The sequence below is a fragment of the Amblyomma mixtum genome, chromosome 8, assembly GCF_055824585.1.
Source record: "Amblyomma mixtum isolate Tamu chromosome 8, ASM5582458v1, whole genome shotgun sequence".
NCBI lineage: Eukaryota > Metazoa > Arthropoda > Arachnida > Ixodida > Ixodidae > Amblyomma > Amblyomma mixtum.
Genome location: NC_143019.1, coordinates 21,779,088 through 21,806,348, shown reverse-complemented (window position 1 = coordinate 21,806,348; position 27,261 = coordinate 21,779,088). Strand labels below are relative to the sequence as shown.

General features: G+C 46.4%; 1 protein-coding gene across 3 annotated transcripts; it reads left to right on the top strand.

Moving 5' to 3' along the window:
- Positions 1–27,261, top strand: LOC149331670 (uncharacterized). 3 transcript variants are annotated; one of them, XM_089556805.1, is made up of 5 exons: positions 1–272; positions 9,060–9,165; positions 15,328–15,365; positions 22,794–22,982; positions 24,122–27,261. In XM_089556805.1, exons 2-5 carry the CDS (start codon positions 9,141–9,143, stop codon positions 24,365–24,367), a joined length of 498 nt encoding a protein of 165 aa, XP_089412931.1. In that variant the 5' UTR covers positions 1–272; positions 9,060–9,140; the 3' UTR covers positions 24,368–27,261. The 3 variants fall into 3 exon arrangements, with proteins under 3 accessions (XP_089412931.1, XP_089412932.1, XP_089412933.1); XM_089556806.1 differs by having other exon boundaries at positions 1–300; XM_089556807.1 differs by lacking the exon at positions 1–272 and adding an exon at positions 391–422.

Below are 27,261 nucleotides of genomic sequence, written 5' to 3'. Positions count from 1 at the left end.
ATGGCGCGTCCGTATAAAAAGCGGCCGGCGCTGTCCCAGAGGCCGAGTACTGTCCAGTGAAAGTCCCGACCCCCACCATCTCCTGTCCCGACGTAGACGTCTTCCGTCCGTCCATACGCCATATCCCACATCCCTACCCCGGGACCCTGTGCTTCGAGAGGACATTACTGCTGAGGGGCGTCTTCAGAGCCGAAACGTCCACGTCTTCAGCAGCCCATAGTCGGAAGGTGTGCTTCTTCGAGGAAGGACTTCGGTGACAGAGGAAGAAAAAGGTGCGGCTCAACGACTATCCTGTGCCTGGTACGCGCGGTTGTATAGCGCCCTCCTTCGTCACCACTACCGTCGGCACCGGGGTTGTGATTCAACCGCGAGGACATTGTAGTCAGTTCGGCGGCGTCGGGGTTCCAATTTGACAAGTAGCCGTGAGTAGACGTCGACGCCACTGAGGGATCACACGGATTGTCTGGGATTAAGTAACTCCTCAGATGTAGTGCCAGTTGATCCGCGTTCGCTTGTGACACGGGTACCATGCGAATTGTAAACATTAAGAACATCGCTAGCAAGAATTACCTGAGAGAGCGCTGTGAAGTTTGTTCTAGCTAAGATTATATGTAATCTATGCTCTTTCAGCACATTTGCGGAAATCTGGAGCATGAGATTCGATGCTGATTGCGGGGCTACTTCAGTAGAGGTTCAGGAACCTGCTCCGGACGGCTTGTCATTCTTCATAACTTCTTGACTAGATGGGACATTACATGGGGAGAAAAATAAGACCGAAGGATGAAAGTTGAAGTGCAGAGTAGGATGACGACATGAAGACAAAGTTATTAAACACGAGCATCCTTGGATGATCTCGTGAAGTAACCGTACTTCCGACTGGCTTCTTCGCCGATCTCAAGAAACTACATTTCATAGAATAGGAGGAGCAATGCCCACAAAGTATAAATGTGACAAAATAACCAACAACTGAGCCATTTATTGAATGCAGCAAAATAGAGGTATTATGTGCTCATAGGCAAAATTCTAAAAAAAAAGACGGCTGCTTTTGTGTACAGCAGACGTGTTCAAGCAGTCTTTATCGAATAGTGATCGAAACTATGGTAACTTCCCGCTATTTCCTGCTAGCCGGATTCACTGAAACATATAGCCCATTCACTGTTCAACTGTCTAGAGTAACCAAGCAGAGCTCCAGCACTCTTTTGCTTTCCATTTTCAAAGAAGGTAAACTGCAGATGAATGGGCTGTAATTATCAGAATGTATATAAAGAGGTACTATATCCACGATAAAATGGATGAGTAAAAAGCACACATTATTTATTCTTATGCGTAATCGTTTCCCGCGCATTGTGCACTGTTCATGAGAACGGCAAGCAGCTCCAGGACCTAAATGCATAAAACTAAGTTTTCTTTACTTTTCATAGCCTCGCTGCTGTATGCGGGATGTGATCACTTTGATATCACGCGCTTAATTACCATGCCTGATTTAATTGCCGGGTGTGTCACTACACAGCTTAAGAAGTACAATTGCATGATTGATCTCAATTGCGCTGATGAAACCATTTGGAATTCTAGTATAATGCTTCCTTGTCTATTCCAAGTCTTGGCAATAACGTCATCTCAGAGTCAAGTTTCTTGATTTGAGTCGCGTAGACAATGAAACTTGACCCGGGACCAGTCCAGGATTCTTGGACCAAAATGTTGAACGTCGAAATATTGCGAGTTATTGCTATATATTGAAGGTAATGGTCAGTTCTTCCTATGGGCAGCAAAATCTTTCTTTTAATGTTTTTCCATCGCTCGCATCGAGTAATTAGGACTGCCTTAGAAAAACCACGGGAACATTTTCACGATAGCAAAAACGCTAAGCGCAAAAAGAGCGAAAAGAAAATCAATCCTTCCGAGGTGAGATCTGCAGATATATTGATTGTTATAGTGAAATGTTACGATATATGAAAAAAAATTGCGCTCATAATTTATTTCCCGTTCAAAAATGCTTTGTCCAGAATTGCTAGGCATGACTTTTCTTAACCTGCATTTAAGCAAGGGTTCGGCTGTAATTAAGGCACGCATTGCATGCAGAAGCCACAGTGAAATCCGAATTTCATACTTTAATTTGGCTATGTGCTTGTTGCGTAGTGTTATAACAGAATTTGAGATGGAAAAAATATTCTAACGGGAACCGACATAGCAGCATTCAGTCTTATCTCACCGGGCCTTTCTAGCTTCAATACGAGCTTTGTATGGCAGAGCCTGACATGCGATCCGCTTACGGAAGTCATGGTGTAAATTTTGCTTTCATAGTTACACGCTTCTTTTTTTTTTGCAGCTCCGAAATTGTTAAAGTCCTCTCGGTATCCCTCTGTTGAGGTTAAACTACACAATGAGGTAACATAACACCTAATTTCACCTAAGCTTATACACGCATCCCCCCCCCCCCCCCCCCCCCCCCCCCCCCGTTCTTTTTAGGACTACACAGAAGCTAAGTCCATAGTACGTTTCGAACGTCCCCGCCCAGCCTGCCCCGAGCAACCTCAAATCGCGAAAAATCTGGTCCGTATACTTCGGAGATCCGGCCGATTAGGACTTCCACACGAAGTGTTCGGCGCCTAAAATTACCCTACGTGTTGAACATTATACCTTACAAGAACGCGAGCACTATTTAGTCTTCGGAGTTATTTCTCCCTTTTCAGTTATTCGTGGCCTAGTTTTGTTTTGTGTCGGCACTCGCATGCAAATTTCAGGCACGAATATAACACGCACTTTCACAGACCTCAGAGCCACCGCCCGGCCGACACGACCTTCTTGACTCCGGAAAGGCCTTACGCAGTCCGTACCTTCAGTTTAGAACGCGGTCCAGGTAGCATACGTTGTAACGTAAGCAAGTGGCCACCACTTGCAGCATCTCACCGCACTCCCCCCTTCCAACCAGTCCTATAACTGCTCTCTCCAGTGTTACAACGCGGCTTCCGACAGTGATTCAGAGTGGCCGGGGCATCCCCGTCACCCTAATACAGCTATCAGGTTTACACGAAGAATCAAACTGTATATACCGCAGCGGTGAGAACAGCGAGTTTGGTATGCACGGCACAGCCGCTGTAAGAAAGAACAGGCGTCCATTATCAGAAGAGGAGCACCCCCTCCGCTTCCTTAGCGCGATCAGCGCAGGAGGTTTCACGCAGTCTCCGACGTCGTACTATAAGCTCCGCCGCTTCGCTCGGCGCAACAACGAGGAAGTACTGGCGATGGGCGATGCACCTTCGACGACCTCTTGCGCTCGGCGTATAAGAATTCGGTGGAGCCAGTGTATGGGGTCATTCGTTCTCGGACAACGTCCGGCGTGGCGGTTGCGGTCGGCTCCGCCCAATGCCTGTGGCAGTACGGATGCGTTACAGATTCGCTATTGTGGCCGCGCATAAAGAAGATCGTCGTGTCGAATTCGGTATAGGAATGGAACTATTTGAAACGGGTTTAAAGGAACGGACCTTCTTGGCAGTCCGGAAAGGACACTCGTTTAATACAACGATATGTAAAGAAGGCTCAGTTATGTGTTAGAAAGTAGTTCTTTTGCAAGGTGGTTGTGGCCGACGCAAGGCGTCTTGCATCTGGAAAAAGTAGGTCGCAGGTTTGGGTCCCAGGTCCATTTATCAAGGCTTGTTTCGAGGGAAACGATAAGAGAATGTGCCCAAGCACACTTTGAGTGTATAAATACGTATCGAAATAACATCGCACAATAATTCAGAAGCCATAAACTGCCTTATCCTTCGCTGTTCATGGTATTCTTACCGGTTGCAAAATGGGGCCATTTCGAGGCCATGCATGACATTAAACTTGATGCACGGTAGCTCAAGTCTCACTCACGTTCAGCTGCAATGCACAGAGTCAGCAGGTGCAGCTCCTCAGGAGTCTTTCTTCACTCGGCAGCCGCTCCCAGTGTTGTCAGCGAACATTTAACGGTTACAGGCGGCCAACTTAATCACTTTACCGTCATTACTTCGTGCCGTCTGCGCAATATTGGGTCTAAGTAGGCTGCTCACCCACGCAAGGTGCAATAAGCCGAACTGGCTTTGTATATGATTATAATAGCTGTCTTTGGAGTTCACGTTGAGCACCTGGTTGGTAGTAATCGGGCAAAGTAAAGTGAAGCCACTTTTTTTAAACTGATCGGGACAGTCGTAGCTTATCGTAAGAATAGTTTATATGCCCGCAACTAATCAGATTGGTATTACTACTAACCTACCCGTTCTACTAGCGTGCGTGAGGCTTCATAATCGAAATTCATTCTATTGAAAGAAAGGACGCAATTTAAAATCTGATGTCTTAAAATCTTAAAAATTTTTCTCACCTTGTCGTGTGGCACTAACGGAAACAGCAGCTAAGGACGAAAGCTGTTACATTAGACCATACGATTATGAATCACACACTTTTAAAGCACTCCAGATGTCGTTATTTAATAACTGGTTAAACATAAGCGGTCGTGAAATGGGTGTGACCGATTGTAATCCCCGCTGAACTGAAGTGTTCTCGTGCAGTCGTTCTAAAGTTTGTTGCAAATCCTCGAAACTTGGGCCGCATGTGATGCTAGGTACCGCGGTCGAGTCTAGTTAACTCGGAACACTATTGCACTATGTACGCGATCAACATTGTACTACGTGCTCACTAAAGTGACAATGAATCAAACTTAATAAATATCAAACTGGAAATATACAGCATATTGCGTATTATGCTCAGGACATGGACGGTGGGGCTAAAAATCAACATGCAGAAAACCAAAGTAATGTTCAACAGTCTAGCAAAAGAACAGCAGTTCGCAATTGGTGGCGTGGTGCTGGAAGTAGCAAGAGAATGTCTATTTAGGGCAGGTAGTGACAGCTGATCCGGATCATGACAGGGAAATAACTAGAAGAATAAGAATGCGGTGGAGCGCATATGGCAGGTTCTCTCAGATTATGAATGGCAGTTTACCAATATCCCTCAAGAGAAAAGTATGCAACAGCTGTATCCTACCGGTACTCACCTGTGGGGCAAAACATGGAGGCTAACAAAGAGGGTTCGGCTTAAGTTAAGAACAACGCTGCGAGCTATGCAAAGAAAAATGATAGGTGTAACTTTAAGAGATCGGAAGCGAGCGGAGTGGGTGAGAGAACAGACGCTGTTAATGACTTTCTAGTTGAGATCAAGAGTAAGAAGTAGGCTTGGGCAGGGCATGTAATGCGAAGGGAAGATAACCGCTGGTCCTTAAGTGTAACGGAGTGGATTGCAAGAGAAGGCAAGCGTAACAGGAGGCGGCAGAAAGCTAGATGGGCGGATGATATTAAGAAGTTTGCGGGAATACGGTGGCCGCAACTGGCGGAGGACAGGGTTAACTGGAGAGACTTGGGAGAGGCCTTTGCCCTGCAGTGGGTGTAGTCAGGCTGATGATGATGATGGTGGACTAAGTACTCTCGAAAACGCTGGCGGTTAAAACAGGAGTTATCGTATTCTTTAACAAAAGCCTAAGCACATTTCTTGCTTTTTTGGTTGCGAAATAAATATGTAATAGGCGCTTTATAAAATGCAACCACGAAACATCCGCTTAAACTTTCTTCAAGCTGCTCGACCCATCACAGTACCGTGAAATCATCCACGCAGTTCTACCTCGCTCGATCTCCGACGATTAGCTGGGTCCGTGCTCGGGACATCACATTGTTTCATACTCAACTACATACCGAAGCCATGAACATATCGAGAAGTTGTCCGGGCGGGCGAATCGACGGGGCCGGACGCAAGAGGTGCACAGAGCCCTCTTTTCGGGAAGAGGGGGGGGGGGGGGGTGCGTATATATTTAAACACGCGTGAACGGGTACTTCGCGCCGTGTGATTGAAGACTTCGCTCGCCGGCGGCCCAACTCTCAAAGGCGGCAGAGCGACGCTTTCTTTTGTTTCCCGCCACGTTTTACGCGCTGTCAAACTTCTCCGCGTCCCGAAGCGTGCTCGCCTCGCCCTATTGTATTTACCGGCGACTTTTCTATCTTTAGGCGTCCGCTTCCGGAACCAAGAACGACAGCAGGACAGTAAGGAAAGGTGCGGCAGGTGCATAGCTTGCGCGAACAATTTTCTGCGGAGCGTAATCCCTATTGGTTATGCAATCACCGGTTTTTGTTTCCTGGTTCCTGACGTCAGTCGTAGATGATTTGTCTCTGTATCGGCGTCTGGTTTCGTCTCACAATTATGGAACTCGCTTCGCAAGGCAATTAGCTCAAGAAAATTAACAGAGCTCAGAAAACAAGGCTTCCTGTAGAAGTACAATTTCACGTCGCTAGGAGCGAGATGAGTACCACGAAATAATCGACTGTAAACTTCGCTTTTTAGTGAGAATGTAATTATTTAGCTATGTGAAATTTGAGTTGTCATTTTAAAGCCTTGCTTGAAAAAAAAATCAGAAAAAAAAACGACAACTTCGCTTAGAGGAGCCTGTTCATACTTCGTAGAATCAAAGAAAATATCATGTGTATCACTGTTCCACTGCATTCAATAAACTAGGGCCTAAAGTTCACGTTTTCTACGCAAACATTTACCCTCAAGATCTTTCTTACCCCCTCGTTAAATGTGCGATGGGATACAAACATGCAGACGAAACATGAGCGACATGGACCGGTATTTATGGTCAGTCATGTTCCGCATGCGAGGTTGGCCCACCGCGATGGCTCAGTGGTTACGGCACTCCAGTACTGAGCCGAGGAACTCGGGTTCGAACCCGGCCGCGGCGGCTGTGTTTCGATGAAGGCGAAATGCAGAAAGCTTCCATGATGCTGTGCTCTATCAGTGAACGTTAAATAGTTACAGGTGTTCTAAATTAATCCGGAGCCGTCCACTATGGCGTCCCTCACAGCCCGTGGGTGACATGAGGCATTAAACCTCACAATTTAAAATTTTAAATTCTTTTTTCGACAGACACTAAGTATCTAAATTTAGCAAATAGTCCGAACCAGATTTGTGATCCATCTTACTGCCGTTCACGATATCGTGTTGGTCTCCTCTATATGTCATTTAAGCTTGCCAAGTTGCCTGTAAACAGATAGTTTCCGTGTTACAGGAGCTACATTTCCCTGGAAGCGAAACGCGAAAACGCCTGCTTATTGAGACATAACTGGTTATGTATCAATGCACCTCATGAGTTGTCACGTCCACAGTGCTGATCTTGTGCGTGAAATTCATCACTAACTTACCAATTACCAAACACCAACGGTTGCTTTCAAATTTAAAAATTCGTTTAGGATGAGCTTCACTATACGATAGAAGTGAAGCCTGAACGTCGTGGACCACTTGAGGGCGCACATTATAGCTTCATCTTCGAGCGCAGTTTGAACCCAATTGGCTCGTGATGGATCGGGCACGCTAATCGGCAGATTGACGCTCTGGAAGGAAGTTCAGCGTCACTAGCTCGAACGCAGCTTGCCGGCTGGTAGCTTCCTCCCATGTGGCGCTGTGTCCATCAACGCCTGTACCCGAGAACACATACCCGACCAACTCATAGCTGACTTCACAGTCTTATTTCGACCCGGCGTTCTTGGAGACGCCGCCTGGAGTCAAGCAGCTCAGTCTAAGAGAAGGCGCTGTGTGTTTGAAGATGGCGAAACGAACCACCCTCTGTTGGAGAGTGATTGAAGACCTACGGCTTTTAAAGATGAGAAAGGGGGCCGGGTGAGAACGAGGGAGTCAGGAAAGAAAAACAGCCTTCCTCAAATAGCGTTTCGAAACCCATTATTTCCGCGGCTCGGCTCGTACCACGCGATGAACGTAAGCGTCAGCCAAAGAGATCTAGCCTCGGCTCTGCATTCGCCGTGTCGACTACGGTATTGTCCGGAACGTCTACGATGTGTGGGGCGCAGACCGGTACGGAAGACGGTGGCGATCAGTCTTCGCCGAGTCATTACCGAGCCGCCTTTGCCTTTTCCTTTCAGGTCTATCTCGGTGCTCTCCTGTGCGCGCGGGCATTCCGCACAGGCCGTTGGTAATTACGCTTCGCAATACCGGCGCTGTTCTCAACAATCGCCACCGCGTTGCGCCTTCCGAAGTGCACACAATTGAAGCGCTTTTCCATTCTGTCGGGTGCTCTTGCGCTAGAAAATTGTGCAGTAGGTGTAGAAGCTTGAACAGGGGTGGTATTCTGCGGGTGTCGCTTCAGACACGTCTACTTCGGTCCGCGCCGATGGCTCGAGCCCGCTGTTTCTGGCGCTCGGGCCAATCGGTGCGGACTGAAGTAGACATGCCTCTAAAGGCAAAACCCGCCGAATACCCCTTCAGGTAGCAACTATTCGGGAAACCAGTAAACGAAAGTTTTCATGGTAAGGAACTGCCCGTAATTAACCGGAGTCCCTCCCCAGGCCAATCGGAAAAATTTGATGACGCGACGGTCAGACATCTGGCCATTTGCTCGACGAGCATATGAGTGATGGGTTTTGCTAATCTGATGGCTTAAAGTCGACGGGAAGGAGCTTTTTCATGGCTGCACAGTTTTGGAGTGTCAGTCTGTAAAAGTACTTGACAACATCGAACTCTGTTCTGAGCGTAGACGAATGCGAGTGATGTGCTGAATGGTTATACAGAGCTGTACAGTCTTTGTCAAAAGTAACCAGGCTGCATTTTGCTTTTCATTCGTATAGTAGAGCCCTCACTCCTTCCCTAAATATAAAATACTTCTTTGAAGGTGAGGGCAGGGGTTCTCCTTATTATACAGAGATTTAGAGCTGGAGGGCTGGCATAATAGCTTTACTATATGACTGAGAAGTAAACCGTGCAGCCTGGTTACTTGTGACAAAGACTGTACTTTGTTCCTGTCTGAAAACTGCTTCAGAAATGTTTTTGCGCTCTACAGCTGGACAGTAACGCGCGGCAAAAGAGATTCCCGAATTTTATTTTTTTCTTCATATAGTTATTTTGAGAAGGCGCAGAAAATTTTCTCAGTGAAGCAAGCTCATCACCTTTTATGTCTAATTTTTATTTCAATGCCTTCCGCTATGCGTCAGCTTTGGCCTTATATCCGACCAAAGAAAAGCTGAAACGTCTTCCGTCTTTTACAGACCTTCGCTCGCTGCCTCCACACTAAGAGGAACTACCCCACGGGATACCTACCAACGTCGGACTCCTTCCATACCACAAAGATGAAGACCGTCCTGATCGCCTTCGGTAAGTCAGGCCGAACCACGTATAGATGTGCCGTCAAATACGACTAGACGTTGAGCCCCAATCGCTTTATATTTTTCGCTTGGTTTAAACTTCCTCGTACAACATGTGTAGTTTCCTCAAAAGCCGATGTCTCTGAGTCCTGCCTGAATCCTCTCCGAGGATTTCCACACGTACGTTAACCTTTGTTTTTAATTTGCTGCTTAGGCACGTTTGAAGGAAACGGTCCATTTGTAGTGGTCCTCGCGATTTCGCCTTTAATTCAGGTATTGCAGAAGGTGGTAAAAAAGAAAATGAAGCCCTGGGGTAATAACTTCACCTTGGCTGCCGTATATCTGTTACCTTATTTAGGAACCATTTCAGGATATGGAAGAAAATTTCCGACGATCTCACATAATGTGTAAGCCACCGTGTCTCGGTTAATGGAAATTGAAACGCTTAATAAAAACTCGTTTACAATAAGGAGCCGTTTTCAGTCTGAGCGCCTCAAACTAGTTTCGGCAATATTTTAGACGGACCTTTCTTAAACGCAGTGGAAAGGCTCCCTAAGCGTCGCTTTCTGACAGCAAGGCCATTTGCTACTCGAGCGATGTGTTTACGCAATAGGAGTTTACGCTGCCAGGCGAGAGCGAAACCGTTTTGTATTCCCTTTTTAATGCGTTCTATGAGCATGCGCGAGAAATAAACCTAAAAGAAAAAATTGAAGCCAGTTGCCATTTATGTCCTCACCAATGCCATCTACGCGTACACGCAAGCGCCGCTTGGTGAATGATATAAGAGTGAAATAAAAAAAGTAACTGACGAAGCGTTACAGATGAGCGGTGCGGTTAGCTTCCATTCTTACTGTAACCGGCGTACCGAGATAATCGCTTGTTGCCTCAGCGCTCCAGCTTTCGCTGTGAAAAGCGGCAATTTCACCTTATCCACCACTTCGTCGTGTCCACACGCGTGATAGGAGCACTGCCATGCAGGATGTAGAAGGTATAAAATGGTAGGTTATTTTACACTGTATAGCTTAGTATATGCCAGGTGTACGGCTGTGAACTAAAGAAACACAATATACCGCATACCTAAACTATAAAATGCCGTTATTTTCGTTGTGCTGCATATAATCTATCACTTAATTACAAACCAAATTGTCATTTTCAAACGTAATTGTCATCAAAGCAAACAGTCGTATAATTACTATACTGACCCGATTTGGCCTGATCAACTGCACAGTATGGCCATGATGCGTCATGTTTGCTGCCATAACTTTCCGTTCCTGCCCACCATGGCCGCTCTAGGTCCCTGCAAATTATTGTAGCTTTAAGATAGTAAAAAAAAAAAACTTAATTTTCGTTCACTTTAGTTCACTTCTCTCGTTCGCTTTTGCATTCGCGATCAAGTAGGCCTCGATGTGCACCCAAAGAAGGAAGGAGTTAACTGACCCGCGGAGGACCGAAGCACCCGATGATAGTCGCCCCTCTACAGGTCCGCAGAAACCGCGCACCTATCATTAAAGTGGAGGCTAATGATATACCGGGATCCGATCCATGCGTGGATTGCGGTAGCGAACAGTGCGCCAGTTCGTGAAAAAGATACACCGCTAGACGTACAAGATCTTCTTCTTCCGATACGCCCGTCAACCGCGGCCCTCCAGACGCCGCACATGCCTTTCGCGGCGCACCAACTAGCGAACAGCGCGCCGCGCTGCGGCAGGAATTCGCCGCCAGATGTCTCTGGCGACGGCGGGGACACATGTGCAGGAAACACCGAGGACAAAAGACGGTCGACACCGCAGCCAACGTAGAGAAGCGTACCAGAGACTGGCACTGGCGGAGCAGCCGGGAGTCCCTAAAAAATTACCGGCCAAGCACGCACACACGCACAGACCATTCAAAAGCGCGGAGCGCCGCCGCACGCATTCTGCACGTACTACGCGGCCACACGTATTCTGGATTGCGGGCAGTTCTCTTTCTCTAATGACCGCGCAAGCGTGTACACTCTCGCGCGTCTCTTTCACGCGGAAGGTCGGCTTTGGAGGAAGGGTGAAGGGGGGGGGGGGGGGGGGGGATTGCGTCTGCTACGTAGTACGAGAACCATGGCCGCCAAGGGAGGCCTTTGAAGGAAGGATGCGGGAAGGAAGATCGTCTGAGTTGGATACGTACTACGAGAACCGCGGTCGGCAAGGGTGACCACTCTGATTAAACTGAGAATGCGAAGAAAGAAAAAAAAAAGACAATGCAATAACAAGAAAAATAACGCAGTGCAGGAACAGAGAGGAGCTACAGAGCTTGGCGACGAGGGGTAGCGGAGAGTCAGTAAACAATGGAGCGTGTGGAGTGACCGAGCCACCAGCGGAATGGGTGGCTGGCTGGTGACCCAAAGCGACGCAATTAGTCGCGGGCTTGCAATGTGCGCGCTCTGGTGGTGAAAGTGGCGTGCGTGGTTTGGCCGAAGGGGCAGGAATGTCGTCACCGTGTGGTGCTGGCCGAGAACGCTAGGTCGCAGCGGCGACAGACGTTGATGGATACGGGGAGGCTCGGCGTCACGCGATAGGCAATGAATACGCGCATTGAGAGGCCTGCGCTTAAAGAAAAGGCGAGTCATCGGAAACGCGTCGAAGACTTCGAACGATGCGACGCTGACTCGGCTTTCGAGCGGGCGCTATTACGAACTGTTTTCGACTGGCGGAAATTGGCCAAGCGAACTCGTAGTTTTCCTCAATCAAAGCGGAGTTTCGATTACCCTCTCAACACCAAAAAAAAAAAAAAAGAAACGGAGGAAACCGCTGCACTTATGTCGCAAGATTTTCAGCTCCAAAGAAGTTGCAATCACAGATGATTAACCGACAAGTGAGAAGGTGCCAAGTGCACGATCGTGGAAAGTTTGACAGGAAATGCTGCCTTACAGGGAGGCTTCCTTTATAGGCAGAAAGCGTATGAGTTAAATTTGACTTCGGAGCAGCTTCCAGTGATGTTCCTCAACAGTAAACAAGTTCGTTTCGACTGATTTCACATGGACTTCATACAGTATAACCTTTATCGTGGCACTTGCAATTTGCAAGCGTAGTAGTAATACCGACTATGGAGCTAGTTGTGTCGAGCATTGTGGAAAAAAAAAAAAAGAAAGTGATCACGGCAATGCACGCAGAGAGAGCTTCTCAGAGCTTGTGGTGGCTTTTATTTTCCCAGCCGTGTCATTTTTTTGCGTTGTTTTTTCAAAAAAAGATGTGGTCATGGCCTCGAGTCTACGATCTAACGCTAGCACTTAGTTGCATTTGGCCTTTAAGCACAAACGCACGAATTAATCTCGTCTTTTCCCTGTTAACATTGACACCCCAGGCGGCTATATCAAAGAATACGTGCAGAAAGCAGCAGTCGTTGTTTCTTGACAAAAAAAAAATGAAAGGACAATGATCGTGTAAGGATAGTTACGACAAAGACCGACGCGAAGTTGAAGTTAAAGTTTGAACGGCGGTGTGGCTTGTCTGTAAAACCCTCCGCCCCGAAAATTAACCCAAATCTCTTCTCAACGACGTCTAAAATTAGTCACCCCTCTTTAAAACCTTAGGCATAATCGGACAACACGTGCGTGAGACAAAGAAATATGTCTCAGGTAATGCTCTTCTGTTCTCAGCCGCACCATAGGTATCGAGTAATATGTACAACAACCTGCCCATCGCGGCCTCTAAGCGAGAGGAAAGGAAGGTAGGCAGGCTTTGCCCTTTGTCCCAACGCGACAATTTAATGCACTCGCAGGCCGCGGGCCGCTCGCCACACTGCCATCTGTCGGGCAATTACGAAATCCTCCAGATTGAATCCAGCCGCCGTACGATAATTGCGCCAAGTTACTTTACAACGGGTAAGCACTTATTTTGCGAGCGACGATAATGAAATCGCTTGCGGGCGTACGGTTCTTCGTGCGCCGTTAAAGGAAACATCATGACCTCTGCGTTCGACCAATCGGGAGAGAGGCGATCTCCGCTCGTGCAGAAATGAAGTCCGTCCTTTATTTCCCATTGCGCAAATGGGCATTCCACGCACGAGTGCTCCCGCTTGGGAGTCCACTGTCTTCCTCGTCCGAATGCAAAAGCGAGCTGTTCGTAATGACTTGGCACCGTTATTAGGAGGCCGCGAATGCAGCTAGCGTTAAATGTACGGCACACTTCCCTTCTAAGTTGACGAATGGTTCAAGCTGCGGGACTCCCATCGACCTCTGCTAGGGTTGGAGGAAATTCAGGCCTCCCAAGGGCGCCTGAGGACCTAACTTTAAGTTTTCATAATTATATATATATCGCAGTTTTCTTTTTATGAAATTGAATAATTCATTTTTGCTATTGGAGCCTTAATTAAAGACAGAGTAAAATGATTTATTATTCTTATCGCGGAATCTGCGCTAGCATTCGTTACTTTTCCCCACTTCGTTGTTTTCGAGCTTACTCATCTCATCATAATGCTGAAATGTTTACCACTGCCATTTGGCATTATAATTCGTTTTTGTTACGTTGTCGCTTCTTTCAGTTCTTCTGGATATCCTCTTTTTTTCTGTTTTTTTTTTCCTTTTTCCTCCATATCTCGTTTTCCCCCTGCAAGCATAGCAAGGCACGCAGCTGGATGGACGACCCCTCTCTTACATTCATTAAAATTTTTTTCAATTATACTCCTCACATTAACGTCTTACTCTTCGTCGCGTCAAAAGCGCATCTAATTAGAATAGATAAAGGAGTCTGTGGCAAACAAGCTGTGCTTTTCTCTGAAAGGCAAGGTCAGTGTCACAATTATGTGCTTATCTGTATTGTAAAATGAGTTTTAATCGACTCACCTTCAGATTTATTCAAGTTCAAGTTTTAAGCGCGTCATCTCTTATTGATACGTAGTTTATCACTCAGTTCGCCTCCCTTGTTGACGCAAGATGCGTCAGGGCATTCACAGCTTATAAAAGTAACAACACGCCCTTGGAAAGAGTAATTGCCGTTGACAACCAGCTGCAAATATTTCGCACTAAGTGTATCTAAAGTATTGCATTTTATTAAGTGAAAACCGAGTGTTCCGAGCAATTAGCTTTATCATCGGCGTTTTCTTATCGCTGACTGCCGAACACAATGAGGCCAAACCCCAACAGTGACGTGAGAATTGGTCGTGAAGACATTTTCTGCCTTGCGTGAACGCCGCAGTAAATAAAAACACTTCGCTGAGGTAAGTATATATATGCCTTGGTGGGCAATGATAGCGCTTGCTGAGGGACATACCTGAGACTCCATGCTCCACTGCCGACTTAATGATTGGTTTCTTCTACAAGAGAAGAAGCCAAAGTAGAGAGAATCCCTGACACCTTTCTCAATAGTTTGTCAGCGATCATAGAATTTCTTGTCACGCGTTCGGAAAAAGCCGAGAAAAGCTGAACAGAAAAGTTATATTCCTTTGAAGCGTCCTTGCATCACGCAAGACTCCACGAATCCTAACTTTCTCTCTCAGCGTGTGTGAAGTGCGATCAAAGATGGCGTGTTTTCTCGAAGATAACTATGGTCAACCGAAACGCGAATGAGGATACCAACGTATACGACAAGAGAAAATGACGAAACGCGTTGGGGAAGACATTCTTGAGTGTTTTCTGGCTGGATAACTAAAGAGTCTGTCGGTCTTCTACTCGAATGTATACCCCTATAGACGGACAGCAGCTAGTTATAAATTACGAATGGGCACGCTTGTCGGAAGACAATGAGAGAGAGAGAGAAAAACAGAAGGATGAAGAGACAGAGAAAGACAAAAAGAAGTTAGAGAAACTTGCTGGGGGGAGGACATAAAAGGAATATTGATTAGAGGCGGCGACATAGGAAATCTCGGGAGGGAACGTAAAGAGACTCATAGCGGACTATCTAGGTGCTGTACAGTAATGTTGGTAATCGTAGTGATTTTGATGACATATAAATCGGCGATCATTTTTAGCTTCAAAATGAAGCGGGGGCTTGTCGAAACAATGTTAATCGAGTCCTGGATCCACTGACACACGCATCTCAAGCTTCTTAATTGATGGAACAAAACGTGGTTTTACAGAGTGGAATTCTACAGGCGCAGACCGCCGTGTCTAAAGACTATCTGTGCCCAGTTTCAATTTTTTGCCTTTATTGACGGCGTCACAATTCCGCAACTTACTGTGGTTCTATTCTCATCTCTATTACAGGTGCCCTCTGTCTAGCTGTCGCAATAGCTATTCCCAAGGTAAGTTCACATCTGCTTTTCTTTTAATAGAACACTAAACATAACGGTACTCATGGATTTTCAAACTAAGCAACGCATTAAGCGGCCTGTTTTGATGTATTGGAAGTGTACGACTTTATGCAATTTATGGAACAGCGCCAAACTTCATGCCTGCATATGAATTTCAAGAACATTGAAACTTGTACGGTGAGAAAGAATGCAAGCCTCTATTTTTTTTATAGACGGAGGCTTAACAATTAGCGGGCCTTTTGAATGACTGGGTCCCAAAAATAGGGAATTTAGCACTCATGTTATTCGCTGTAGAGATGTTTTCAAGTGATTAGTAAACAAGGTATAATCGGGGTCATTAAGCGCACACCAACACAGTTATTACCGACGACGGAGAAGTCAGGAGCGGCTCCTAAAGGCTCCTTCGCATATTAAGCACCATTAATCATGTATTAAACCTTGACACCTATTAGCAACGCATCGCGTCGCTTAGCTTTCGGTACAGATGAAAAATGTGTCTGATACGATGTTACATAGTATTTGTCGCCGCAACCGCCCACGAAGGAACGCTCTGAAGGGTGGCGTCTTACGGTATAGCACGTGACGTCATCATGAAAAGCGGAGACCGTTAGCACATTTAACGGGTGGATGCGCCAAGACTGCCATTTTCCGCGTCACCTGCTACCCGCTCTGTAAAAGTCTTTTCTGAGAGGGGATCATCATTTTCTCCGAAGACACTTATCCACCAGAGTCTTCGCACTCCGCGTTAGAAGCGCGTTATATCCTTGAGTCGTCCCGATCAACATGTAAAGAAAAAGAAAAAAATGGCACAAGCGGCAAGACCGCAGAAAAGAGGCAGGGCGGGCCACTCGAATGATGAAAGCGTAGAAAGTGCAAACATCCACGGAGAAAAGGAGGATCTGTTGTTGGCAGCGGTGCGAGTGGTACGAAGGAAGGAAAATACGACAGCGACAACCTTGACGAGACGGCGAACGCAGACGGCGTTATTGCTTGGTCCCACGGCGTCTGAGCGCCTTCGATTGGACGCGAGCCAGTCGACCGGGACGCTAGAAAATGGTCGAAACGGCACGTGTGCGATTCGCCAAATCTCCATGTAACTAGGGATGCGCCAGCTTCAATTGGCGCTGGTGATTACGTCCTGGATAAGCAATGAGCTGCAAACAGGGGTGTCTTGTTAGGACTCCCTCACTCACTCGCTCACCCTCACTCACTCATTCTCACTCACTCCCTTTCTCAATCACTCACCCACTCACTCACTCACTCACCCACTCACTCACCCTCCCACTCACTCACTCACTCACCCACCCACCAACTCACTCACCTTCCCACCCACTCACTCACTCACCCTCCCACCTACCCACCCACTCACTCACCCTCCCACCCACCCACTCACTCCCCTCCCACCCACCCACCCACTCACTCACCCACTCATTCACTCACTTTGCGGCGGCCCTTTGTGGGGAGCAGTACGGGGCACCACCCTGGAGACTACATAAAAGAACTATTTTTACAAATAAAGCTATTTACGCAATACTACTACCACTACCGCAACTACTATATCTACTGCTACTACTACTACCGCTCATGGTTACTTGTTTCCAAGATAATGACAGCGCAGTACACGTAACGAGAGGCTTCAGAATAGATCACCAGTCGAGCGCGGTTAGCATAGGCAGACCTAGAGACGTCATATTTATTTACATATACTGCAGCTACGATGAGACTATTGCAGAAGTGGGCACGGAGAGAAAAAAGTCATCCAGAAAAATACAAACACGTAAAAAATAAAGAAAATCGCAATGTCTCTAACATGATATGACGGCCAAAAACTCTTCCGTGGGTACCGAACGGACGTCTCCAAGCAGCGATTTCCAGAGTTATATGCTTCCAGAGTTCCGCGGTTACATATATCCAGAGTAATATATGTTTAGATGCTTGCGTGCATAGAATATAAGTGCCCCGAAATCGAAATTAACGCGTGAATTTCGGCACGCCTCAGTGGATATCTACATAACATTAGTAGCTACGTAGACAGCTCTCCAACAATGGCGAATTTAATATCCTGATAAACTTTCTTCACTTAGAAAACTGAAGCAGCGCTTCATATAAAACTACGAGTATACATGGAAACTGTTACACACAGAAACGGCAGGAAACATCTGAAACATTATACCTAGCATATTTACAGTTTATATGGGGCGCTGTTACAATTCAGCAATTCTTTGAATCATGCTGTACCAGCTTAATATTACAGCAACTAGAGATCGAAGTTAACGAGCTTGAGGATAGTTTTTTTACGAGTAATTCGTGGCACCTTGCCATGTAGCCGCACTGGAACGATACGATATGAATACTTGCGGCCGACGGTGCAAATAAACAAAAATGTGGCAGTCCTTGAAATGCACAGAAGACGTAGGCAATCTGAGAGGCAATGTAAGGTTCGTCGTTTCCACAAGGTAGCTGTGGTTGCCATCCTTGGGCACTGCACAATACTTGACAAGGCATGGATCCGTTCAGCTCAGGATATTCCAAATGAATCATAAGTCGATGAACAGCCTCTTCAGAGTCGTGAGCTAATTGATGCAACGTGAGCGACTCAGTAAATGTTCACTCCACTTATGGCCAACCGCACTGGCTTAGCAGGAGCTGATTCCAGATAACATAGCCACGTACTTCCAACCGCAGCGAGCAGAATCTTGCTAATACACCGCAGAGAAGAAAAACTGACGTAGCCTCCATTACTGTCCCGGGGTGCAAAGAAACGAGACCCTGACAGCATAGGTGGTTCTGGCGCTTCTAACGTGTATGAACTCAGGCGAAAAAGTGGATTTCAGTCACAGCATATACAGAAAAAAAAAATAACAACACCCATACGACGCCGCCTATTAATATTCCATGGCGCTGGTGTAACGTTTACAATGTTGCACTTTGCTACATCTTATCCGTAAAGAATTTTTATACGAGGCTCTTTTTTATATGTGGTGGTTCGCTCTACTGAAAGCATTTTCAGTCACACAGATCTAACATTACACAAACAGTTATCACTATAATTAACAAATAACAAGCAAAGACAACAAATGCAATCAGCGCGTTGTGCCGAGGGAAGTTGAAATGCTAACTTCGAGTAAGAAGTGCTTAACACAGCAAACACTCACTTCCCAGGATATCTGGCGCAGAGAACAGGGGATGTAATGAATGAAATGCGGTCTCGCGGAAAAGCCAGTGAGAGCTCCGTTTAATGAGCGACCGGCGCACAGAAAGCGCAGGAAGCCTCAACACCGCTGTCAGAGGAGCGCACGTGATTGTACATCTCCCTTCCCATTGTATACTACGATGCGTACACAGCTCTGTACACAATAAGCGCCAGTGCCGTGAGCGCGCCAGACTGCGTGTACACTACCACTCTTTCGCACCAGCAATCTGGCAGTTAGTCGACGGGACGCCAGCGGGCTTTCACGTTCGTCAGCGAGCTCTCACCTTCGAGTCGACGCGCGGCGCGTTCCGCAAAAGAAGGGTAAAAGAAAAAAACAAAATACGGTGCGCTTCCGTAATGCCATTCTCGCGTAATTGGACAATTATCCCAGAGATGCCGCGTCGTCGCGCCGAAGAAGCCATTGTGAAGAGCGAACGCTTTCACCCAGTGCCAGCAGAGTTCTGTGCAGTTTATACGGTTCCTCTTTGCAGTCACGATGACTGCGGTATCCATACACTGAATCACACTGACCCGGCTCCTGGTGCTTTTCTTTGTCATTGGCTCGCACACTTTTAGACAACGTCTCCGGACAAGTACAACCTTCCTTCCCTATTTGTCTCACCAAGCGTACATAGAAGAAGGTATGACCATTAGGTTAACTGTACAGGGCGGGGATACACATACGGAAGGACGTCCTCCTACACCTTCAGCTTGGTCAGTGTTGCATCGAACTGCAGAGCGATGGAGTCTATAGCGGCGGCTTTCTCAGCAGCTTCTTGCAGCGCCGGGTCGAGGTTGCGGAAGAATAATAGCACCGGCGCCCTCTGGTGTCGGAGAGGTCACTAATCGTGCTCGCTCCCCTTCCCATGAGCTATCGACCTCGAAGGGCAGGCAAGGCGATCGGCCGGTAATTAATTAGAAAACAATGCACACTGCTCACGGAGAACCGTCGGTGTCCTCGACTCGAAGAGGACGCAGTGTTACCCCGGTATGTCCCACTGTGGGACATTCCGCGGGAGCGACTTGACTCGACCTGTCCAGAAGGCCGCGGCTACCGCCTCGACGAGCCCTATTAAGGCGGTGGAACGGTGGCGGTTCTTTCGGGTCACTTTGCATAACCAGGAACAAAGGACTCGTAATTGGTCTAACCCTTTGTGGGACAACATATATTTTTTGCAAGAATTATAAAAAAAATTTTATTACACTTGAAAATAAGGTGTACAGAAATGATTCTGAACAAATTTCACAATTTTATTATGTATAGTTAAAGAAAAAAATGTGGGACGCATTTGTCCCATTGACACTAAATGGGAAAATGAAATGTGGGACGTATTTATCCCATTGACCTACACGGTTGCCACACTAGGTTAGTTCTGACTAACCACTTCATGGAATGGTCCAAAACAGGTCACACAAAGCGGGACTGAGCATGCCTTGCACAAGAAACTTGTTCGCACTTCTTTCCCCCTCGTGGAACACCAACGGCATCTGCGCCTATTTTCCACTTTCACAGGGTTGTGCTCTCTTCCCATGAACCGAACTTCATCCGATACGCCAACCATTTTGTGACCATTTTTTCTACCCTCCTTGTTCATTCTGAACGGCTTCCTGCTGCCGGTGGTTCTGAATGTCTGGCCATTGATGAGCTCCCGTCCAAGAACCAATCGAAACCATAAGTAGGTCGTTGGATTCACAGCATTTACTTGAATGAACGCGTTGACGATGGCTGCATCGAGCAAGAAATAAAATATTCTGTACCAGGAGTTTTTGGACCTCCTGTCAGCTCGGTATGCATTGCGCTTTTGGTCGAATTTGTCGACTCCTCCCATCCAAGTGTTGTAGTCGGATATAGCCTTTGGACACTGGACAGAAACCGAAGACCCATTTGCAAGCTTGCGGACAACTTCTTCTGTGTCCTTTGGGTGGTGAAAATTCGATAAAGCATGCACATTTTTAGTGTCACGCCACTGATATGCAACAATGCTTCCTTTTGATCGCCAGATATATTCTCCTTTCTGGAGTTTGTTGTCCATTTTCAATTCATCAGGCAGATCCTTCCTGTTTGTCCGGACTGTACCAACAGCAAGAATTCCTTTCTGTGCAAGGTCCTCCATGAGGCGAGTGGAAGTGAAGAAATTGTCAAAGTAGAGTTGCGTGCCAGGCTCAACGCCTTCTGCCAGAGACAATACGACGTACTCTCCAAGTGCTTGGTTGGCAGGACGCTTCGCATTTTTCCCTTCATACACCTGAAATGCAATCAGGTAGCCGGTTTCTGAATCGGCCCGGCACCACACCTTGTAGCCGCGTTTGATGGGCTTCATTGGCATGTATTGTTTCAGAGATGATCTTCCTTTGAATAGGATCATACTCTCATCTATAGCTTGATGAGCCGATGGCGTGTACTCTTTCTGAAAACGTATGTTCAGAGCATCGATGAGAGGGCGTACTCTTGCCAGCCGGTCATATCCATCTTCGCCTCTTTTTTTTTCTTTCGTGTTGTCACTCAAATGCAGGCAATTCATGATGGATTGGAATCGCTTGAACGACATGACTTTTGAGATTTCTGGTGCATTGAAAAAGTTATCGCTGCTCCAGTAAAGGTACAGCTGATGTCTCGGGTTTACGCTCATGAGAATCAGAATGCCGAAGAAAGCCCGAAGCTCATCTAACGTGATCGTTTTCCATTTTCGCCGGTTTTTCTGTTCTGCAAACCGGTTTGTTTCCTCTACAAGGAGCTGCATTACTTCGTCGTCGAAGTAGAGTGAAAAAGCTTCAATCGGTTTGGATGGCAACTTTTGTGACATCTCAGGATCCCATGTTTTTGAGATTTGCAGAACATGGTCTGGCTCGTCACAACCCCATGTGCCCGGCGTTTCTTCCTCATTTTCCACGATGTTGTCGCACAGGTCTAGCGATCTTTTCCGCCTCTTTGTTTTCTTTTTTGTATAGATTGCCTTGCGTTTTGCCTGTCTGCTCGTTGACGCAGCCATTTCATCTGCACTGGCATCCTCATCTGTACTTGGAGGCGCAAGCTCGGGAATGACATTCTCGTCTGTGCTTTCACCATCCGAATCATTCGAGTCCGGATCGTCCGGTATGCTAAAATAGAGCTCGAGAGCTTCTTCTTGTGATAGAAATCGCTTCCCTGCATTAGAAAGCAACGACAAGTTCTAGATGAAATAATTCGAAAATTACCGCTCAAAATTCTGCCATTAGGCTTAGCAAAATGTGCAACTTTTCTCAGCATGGTATTGAAAATTTGCATTTATCTCATTATATGTCAGCTCAAATCTCAGAAACAAGAGCTGATTTTAATCCAGGGTTGTTTCTCTGAATGCAGAAAAAAGGAATTGCTTACCAGGCATGTTGATTTTCTTTTCTGCCGGATCGCATATAGCCGAAAACTTCCAATGCATCAGAAAAAAAGAACGAAGTTTCAAGTTCTGGACTCACTGCCTCATCTAGTGGAGGCTGTTGAAACTATATTTAAAAGAAGTACTGAAACCTCTCAATAGGTGGCAGCACATCACAAGAATGATTCCGGTTTCCTTCTGCTTCGTACGAGCCCTTTAGAGTGGAGCACTATGTGGGACGTATGTGTCCCACTGTCCCACAAAGGGCTAAACGACAGAGAGGCTTACACCGGCAGCTACATTAGCATGTCGTCAGGCACTGAGCGTGGCTTTTTGTTTGTGCTTGGCAGAAGCCCTTGACAAGACATGTTGGGAATATCTCAGTCGTATCGGCCGCTGCTACTACTCACTCGGCCTATTACGGCGTGACCTGAAAAGCACAGAAAATGTGCTTCGTCATAGTGAATGCTAAATGCGAAACGTGGTTTAACTGACCTTTTTGTGCACAACATCCGGTAGTTTGATAGTTTGTGACTAACCTAAAAAAGAACATTTCATTTTCTATAAAAGAAAAAAAGTCCGTAGCCTGAAGCAACGGTTTAAGGTAAGACTTCAGCTTTGATCCATTGTGCAATACGCCGTACTTACCTGGGGCGCCATGATCTACCAATTTAAGGGAAAGAAAGATCACATACACCAACTGGTCGTGTTGGTTTTTTGGTGCAGGACAACCATTGTTCGCTTTAGATAGAACATGACAGAAACACAGGAACATGCATGAACCCTTTCCTCATTAAAACCATTACTCCGTTAGTGTAAAACCATTACTCCGTTAGTGGGGGTTTTAAGCAGTGTACGGTTTTTCTCGAGCAGAAAGAGTCGCCCAAGCGCTCCAAGCGGGCTGCGTACGAGCTGCCGGCCGACGCGGAGCTGATCGTTGGAAGCTACCAGACGACATTCAGCTGCGCGGGACTTCGGTACGGCTACTACGCCGACACGGACAACGACTGCAAGATCTTCCACATCTGCCACGAGGTGGAGCTCGCCGACGGCAGCAAACAGGTACGCGCCCGCTAAGAGGCTTGGGATGGGGCCTCGGAATGGAAAACTGAATTGATACTGAGAGCCCATGCTTGTTCGCGCATCTCCTGTGACGTTTTTTTTATTTTGGGAAGCATTTAGTTGAAATTACTAGGAGCATTTTTTTTCTGTTAGCTAGAAAACCGAACGCAGCATTGATACAACTGTCAGAAGATACTTTATAACTCAAGAAAACGTCAAGGAATAAGAAAGTAGTTTTGTTCGTGGCGATCAGCCTTTGCTGCGGAGCCCGAGAGAAGCCGAGAGCCAGCCGATGATGACAGTTTAACAAAGTGTGTAATTAATCGCAACTTCATCCACTTAGGCCTGAACCGCTGTCAATTGACTGCATGCTCATGTAGGACAACACAATATCCCGACAGTAGTTCCTAGTAGTATGCTCTGACCAGTTTAGCCGGCACACCTGAGCTCAGTTCGCTTAACTGGCTCCGGTTTCCACCTTTGGCATTTTTTAAACGTTTAATTTGTCTTGTTCCCTAACCTGATGCCTGATCACTGTATTTTAATGCGAAAGCATTACTTCGCTATTTCGACGATCTGGTAACGTGTCGGCAGCGATTTCTCCGTTCGTTGAGAGCTACGCGAAAAATGGATGATTTGTGTGTGATAAAGAATTATATGAGGATGATACACGTCAAAATTGGTCGATGTGGAGTAATTAGTTAATTAAAGCCAAAAATGTGCCTGAGACGTCAAAATAGTATTGGATGTTCATATAGTGCGAGGACGTGAAAACAGTGCTAGACGTCAAAATTGCGGAGAAGAAATGCTACACCGTGACAGAGGATGATAAAATGCCGTTGTATACCAAATTGATTGATCTGGAGTAATTAGTTAATTTATTAGAGGCCAAAGGTCATTTAGATGTCAAAATAGCCCCAGACGTGCATACAGTGCGAAGACGGAAAAATAGCGGTGGACGTCAAAATTTGAATAAGTAAAAAGAAGAGGCGAACAGTCAAAAGAGAGAAAAGGAGGCAAATAGTCTAAAGTGAAGCAAATAGAGCCGGCGAGTGTGAAGGAGGCATCAGTGTTTTTGCATTCTCCCAATGCGGGTCGCAGCAGAGGTCTCTAACGTTTTTTTGTTTTTGTTTTTGCAGCTGAACCACTGGAGCTTCTTCTGCGGGAACCAGACCATCTTCAACCAGCTGACGCTCACGTGCGCCTTCCCGGAGGAGTCGGTGCCGTGCCAGAATGCCCGAGACTTCTACTACGTCAACGACAACATCGGCGTCGAGGACGCACCTTTCCTCACCGACGATGACGTAGCCCGCGGACAGGCCCTCTACTCGGGATTCGGCGCCAGGCTGAGCGGTCGCGCCGCCGCAGCTGCCAGCAAGAAATAGGCTTAGGAGGCAAATGTCAACGCGTCTTACTCATCGTCGTTTATCAAAACGAGACACTGGAACGATGGCGCAAAGTTGGAAATTAGCAGCGGCGTGGACAGCGACTTCGGGGGATAGGCACACGTGAAGTCGTACGGTGATTACATGTTGTAATCCGCCTAGAAAAGTGATTTCACCGTATCTTCGGTTTTATTATGTTAGGGCTTTAAAATGATGCACAGTTCGCCCAGTCGTTGCCTACGCCACCGCCTTGCGACTTCGCGCCACTTTCCAAAGTATTCTCTACAGCGTTCAAACGAAAGAACAGCGTATACCTCCTGGACAGCGTGCCACTGCCGTGATCCACAATGCTTACACCTAGATGGCGCGGGCTGTAGTGTTCGTTACCGACACCGTGCCGATTCGTGATCACTGCCTTTCGTTTGTCCTCGATAAGATATCGTTTAAACGGAAAATAGAGGCCAGGATGTAACGACTCGGCAACATGTAAAGCTCAGTGTGCACGATTGCAAGCGAGGGGACTTGACGAGTAACCTCTGTTTTTGTTCTGCAAGTTGCGCCTTATGTGTTGCCGAATATGAAACAACTATCTCCGTAGCATGCGTTCAGAGCTGAAGCTAGTAGTAGGTTTCGCGTCAGCCAGATGTGCCTTTTCCTTGAGTTTAATATGCTATACGCATTTTGAGCTCAGTAGCGTCAGCGCTTTGCTGAGTGTTGCAAGCGACACTGTTGTTGTTCAACTGCTTGTACGGCCGCTAATGTCCTTCGCGATGCTAGGAATCTTACTAATTGTGTACATGGGGTTGCTTTAGATGCATTCAATCACTTTCTCTTAATTAGGCTAGCCTGAGTTGAGGTTCTTGCAGATATTTCCGAAACAAGTTTTAATTTTGTTGTCTTGCGATAAATAAAATTAAGTTCACATTTTTGTACCTGGAAGGGTCTCGACTCTGCTATGTCCTTGCTGTCTCCATATCAAACATTGCAAAGTATACATAAGGAAACTTCATGATTTTACAGTTAGCAGTAAGTTGGCGTCCAGTACTTAATATCAAGGTTATAAATAACAACTGATGCTAAACACTATTCAGTCTGCTGGCTAGCATAAAACCTGTTTATGCATTGCACCAACAGTAATACCAAGAGCTTGGGTAAATCTAAACTAAACATATAGTAAATCGTGGAGGTGAAGCTTTGAAAAGATCACATCATGTTCAACCAGTTAGGAAGCTGTCACGGTAGGCGTCTGAAGTGCTCACGTGCTTCATTAATCAGGCTAAGAGACCCCGGTACAACGTGCTAACTTACTAGAGCGTTTTCGATTCTACAAGGGGTAGGGGAGAGAAATGCTGCGCTTTTCAAGCTCTCATTCGTTAGTGAAGGCTTCCTATTGCTTCTTAACATTCAGTATGCCAAATATATGGCTGCCCCTCGGTTCTTCTTGAAGGTTTCTGCTTCGAAAATATTCATTCGTGTTTCTTTGACCAGCATTCTCCACTAACGCGTTCCATTTGTACACAGCAAGTTGTTTTCTCAAAGCGCTGCGTTCTCTTTGCATCCCCTTAGTAGGCGTTATTGTCTTTGTGGCGTCATCGGATGACGTCGGGCTGATTTGATTAAACACACTGCGCTTATATGCAGCAGTTCAAGACTTAGTGCCAGTTCTGTTCTTATAACAAAGAACCTACAACTGTTCGCGTCAGTGTGTGCGGATACTTTTCTGTTTGTGTGATTGAGCGATTGCATGTTTTGTGTTTACAATAGCATGTCTGCATGCAGTGTCTCCTGTGTTGTGATGTCATGGCTTCTTGCATGTCTGCTTGTGTTGGGTGTCCAGAGTACTCGAAGGCTGAAAACATACGCGGTGTCAAGCTTTGTAAACTGTCAACGATCAGGGCGATCATGCCAGCTTCATCGCACAGGCTGCACCTCTTTCTAAGTTGTGCCATTAACTTCTTTCTTGTAATTTTGTGGGCGAGAATAGAAGTCCAAGGAGAAAGCTATTATATTTCGAACTGCTTAAAAGTTGTTTTAAGAGCACGCTCGACTGAAAAGAGCATGACTTGGACACTTAGTTAGTAACATTTGAAAAAGCCATTTCGCGAAAGTCGAATTACAGTGTGCATAACAAGCATTGGTGCCATTTAGAGAATGTCAAGTGTTTTTGTTTGTGAAACGCCTCAAATAAATGTCGGATTTTTCTGAATCGGAGGTATGGTTTACGTTGCCAGCTGTGCCCGATGTAAGAATAGTGAACTTTTGACTGATAGATGCCTGCCATTCTGTACTTCACTAGCACAGCTCAGCGTCCGCTTGGAACAAAAATCGAAACGTCTCGCTGGTTGAGAATGTTTGCGTATGTGGTTACGTGCTTTGTGAAACGTGCCTCGTGTCGTACCAGAACTCCTCTGTCTGTGCTGTTTAGTTGTGTACAGAACTAACTCCCAAACAAACCCCGTCCTTTGTCTTCTATCGTGCCGTCTATTGCTTGAAACCGTCTGTGAGTTCGTTCTAAGTCGCCGTGTCACCTAAGTGTTCTAACAGTAGCGAAGAAAAACAAAAGTTGCTTTGTCGAGTTGTCTCAAGTCTGTGTCGTGTTTTCTGGCGTGCTTCAGCAAAGTGCTCTGTGTCAAGTTGTCATTGTGCCACTTAATCAACCGCGTATTCCCAATCCCTTCCCCTTCCTACCCCTCTCCATAAAAAAAACCCAACTTCTTTATGTGTAGCACCTAGTTAGAGGCTGAACTTGTTTGACCCGGTTCTAGTTTCTTTTATTTTTTTTGTACCCTGTTATACTGCCATGCTGTTACGTTTCTTGTTTTGAGCTGCTTGAACTGTTTTTTGCAAGTGTGTACAAACCGCGCGAACAAGAAGGCAATAAAGACACAAGCACA

What these genes read in the sequence shown, in the direction of transcription:
- LOC149331670 (XM_089556805.1), top strand. Translation starts at nt 9,141, where the DNA reads ATGAAGACCGTCCTGATCGCCTTCG. An exon ending in GACCGTCCTGATCGCCTTCG is followed by an intron (nt 9,166 to 15,327) that starts GTAAGTCAGGCC and finishes TCTCTATTACAG; the next exon opens with GTGCCCTCTGTCTAGCTGTC. An exon ending in TCGCAATAGCTATTCCCAAG is followed by an intron (nt 15,366 to 22,793) that starts GTAAGTTCACAT and finishes TTTCTCGAGCAG; the next exon opens with AAAGAGTCGCCCAAGCGCTC.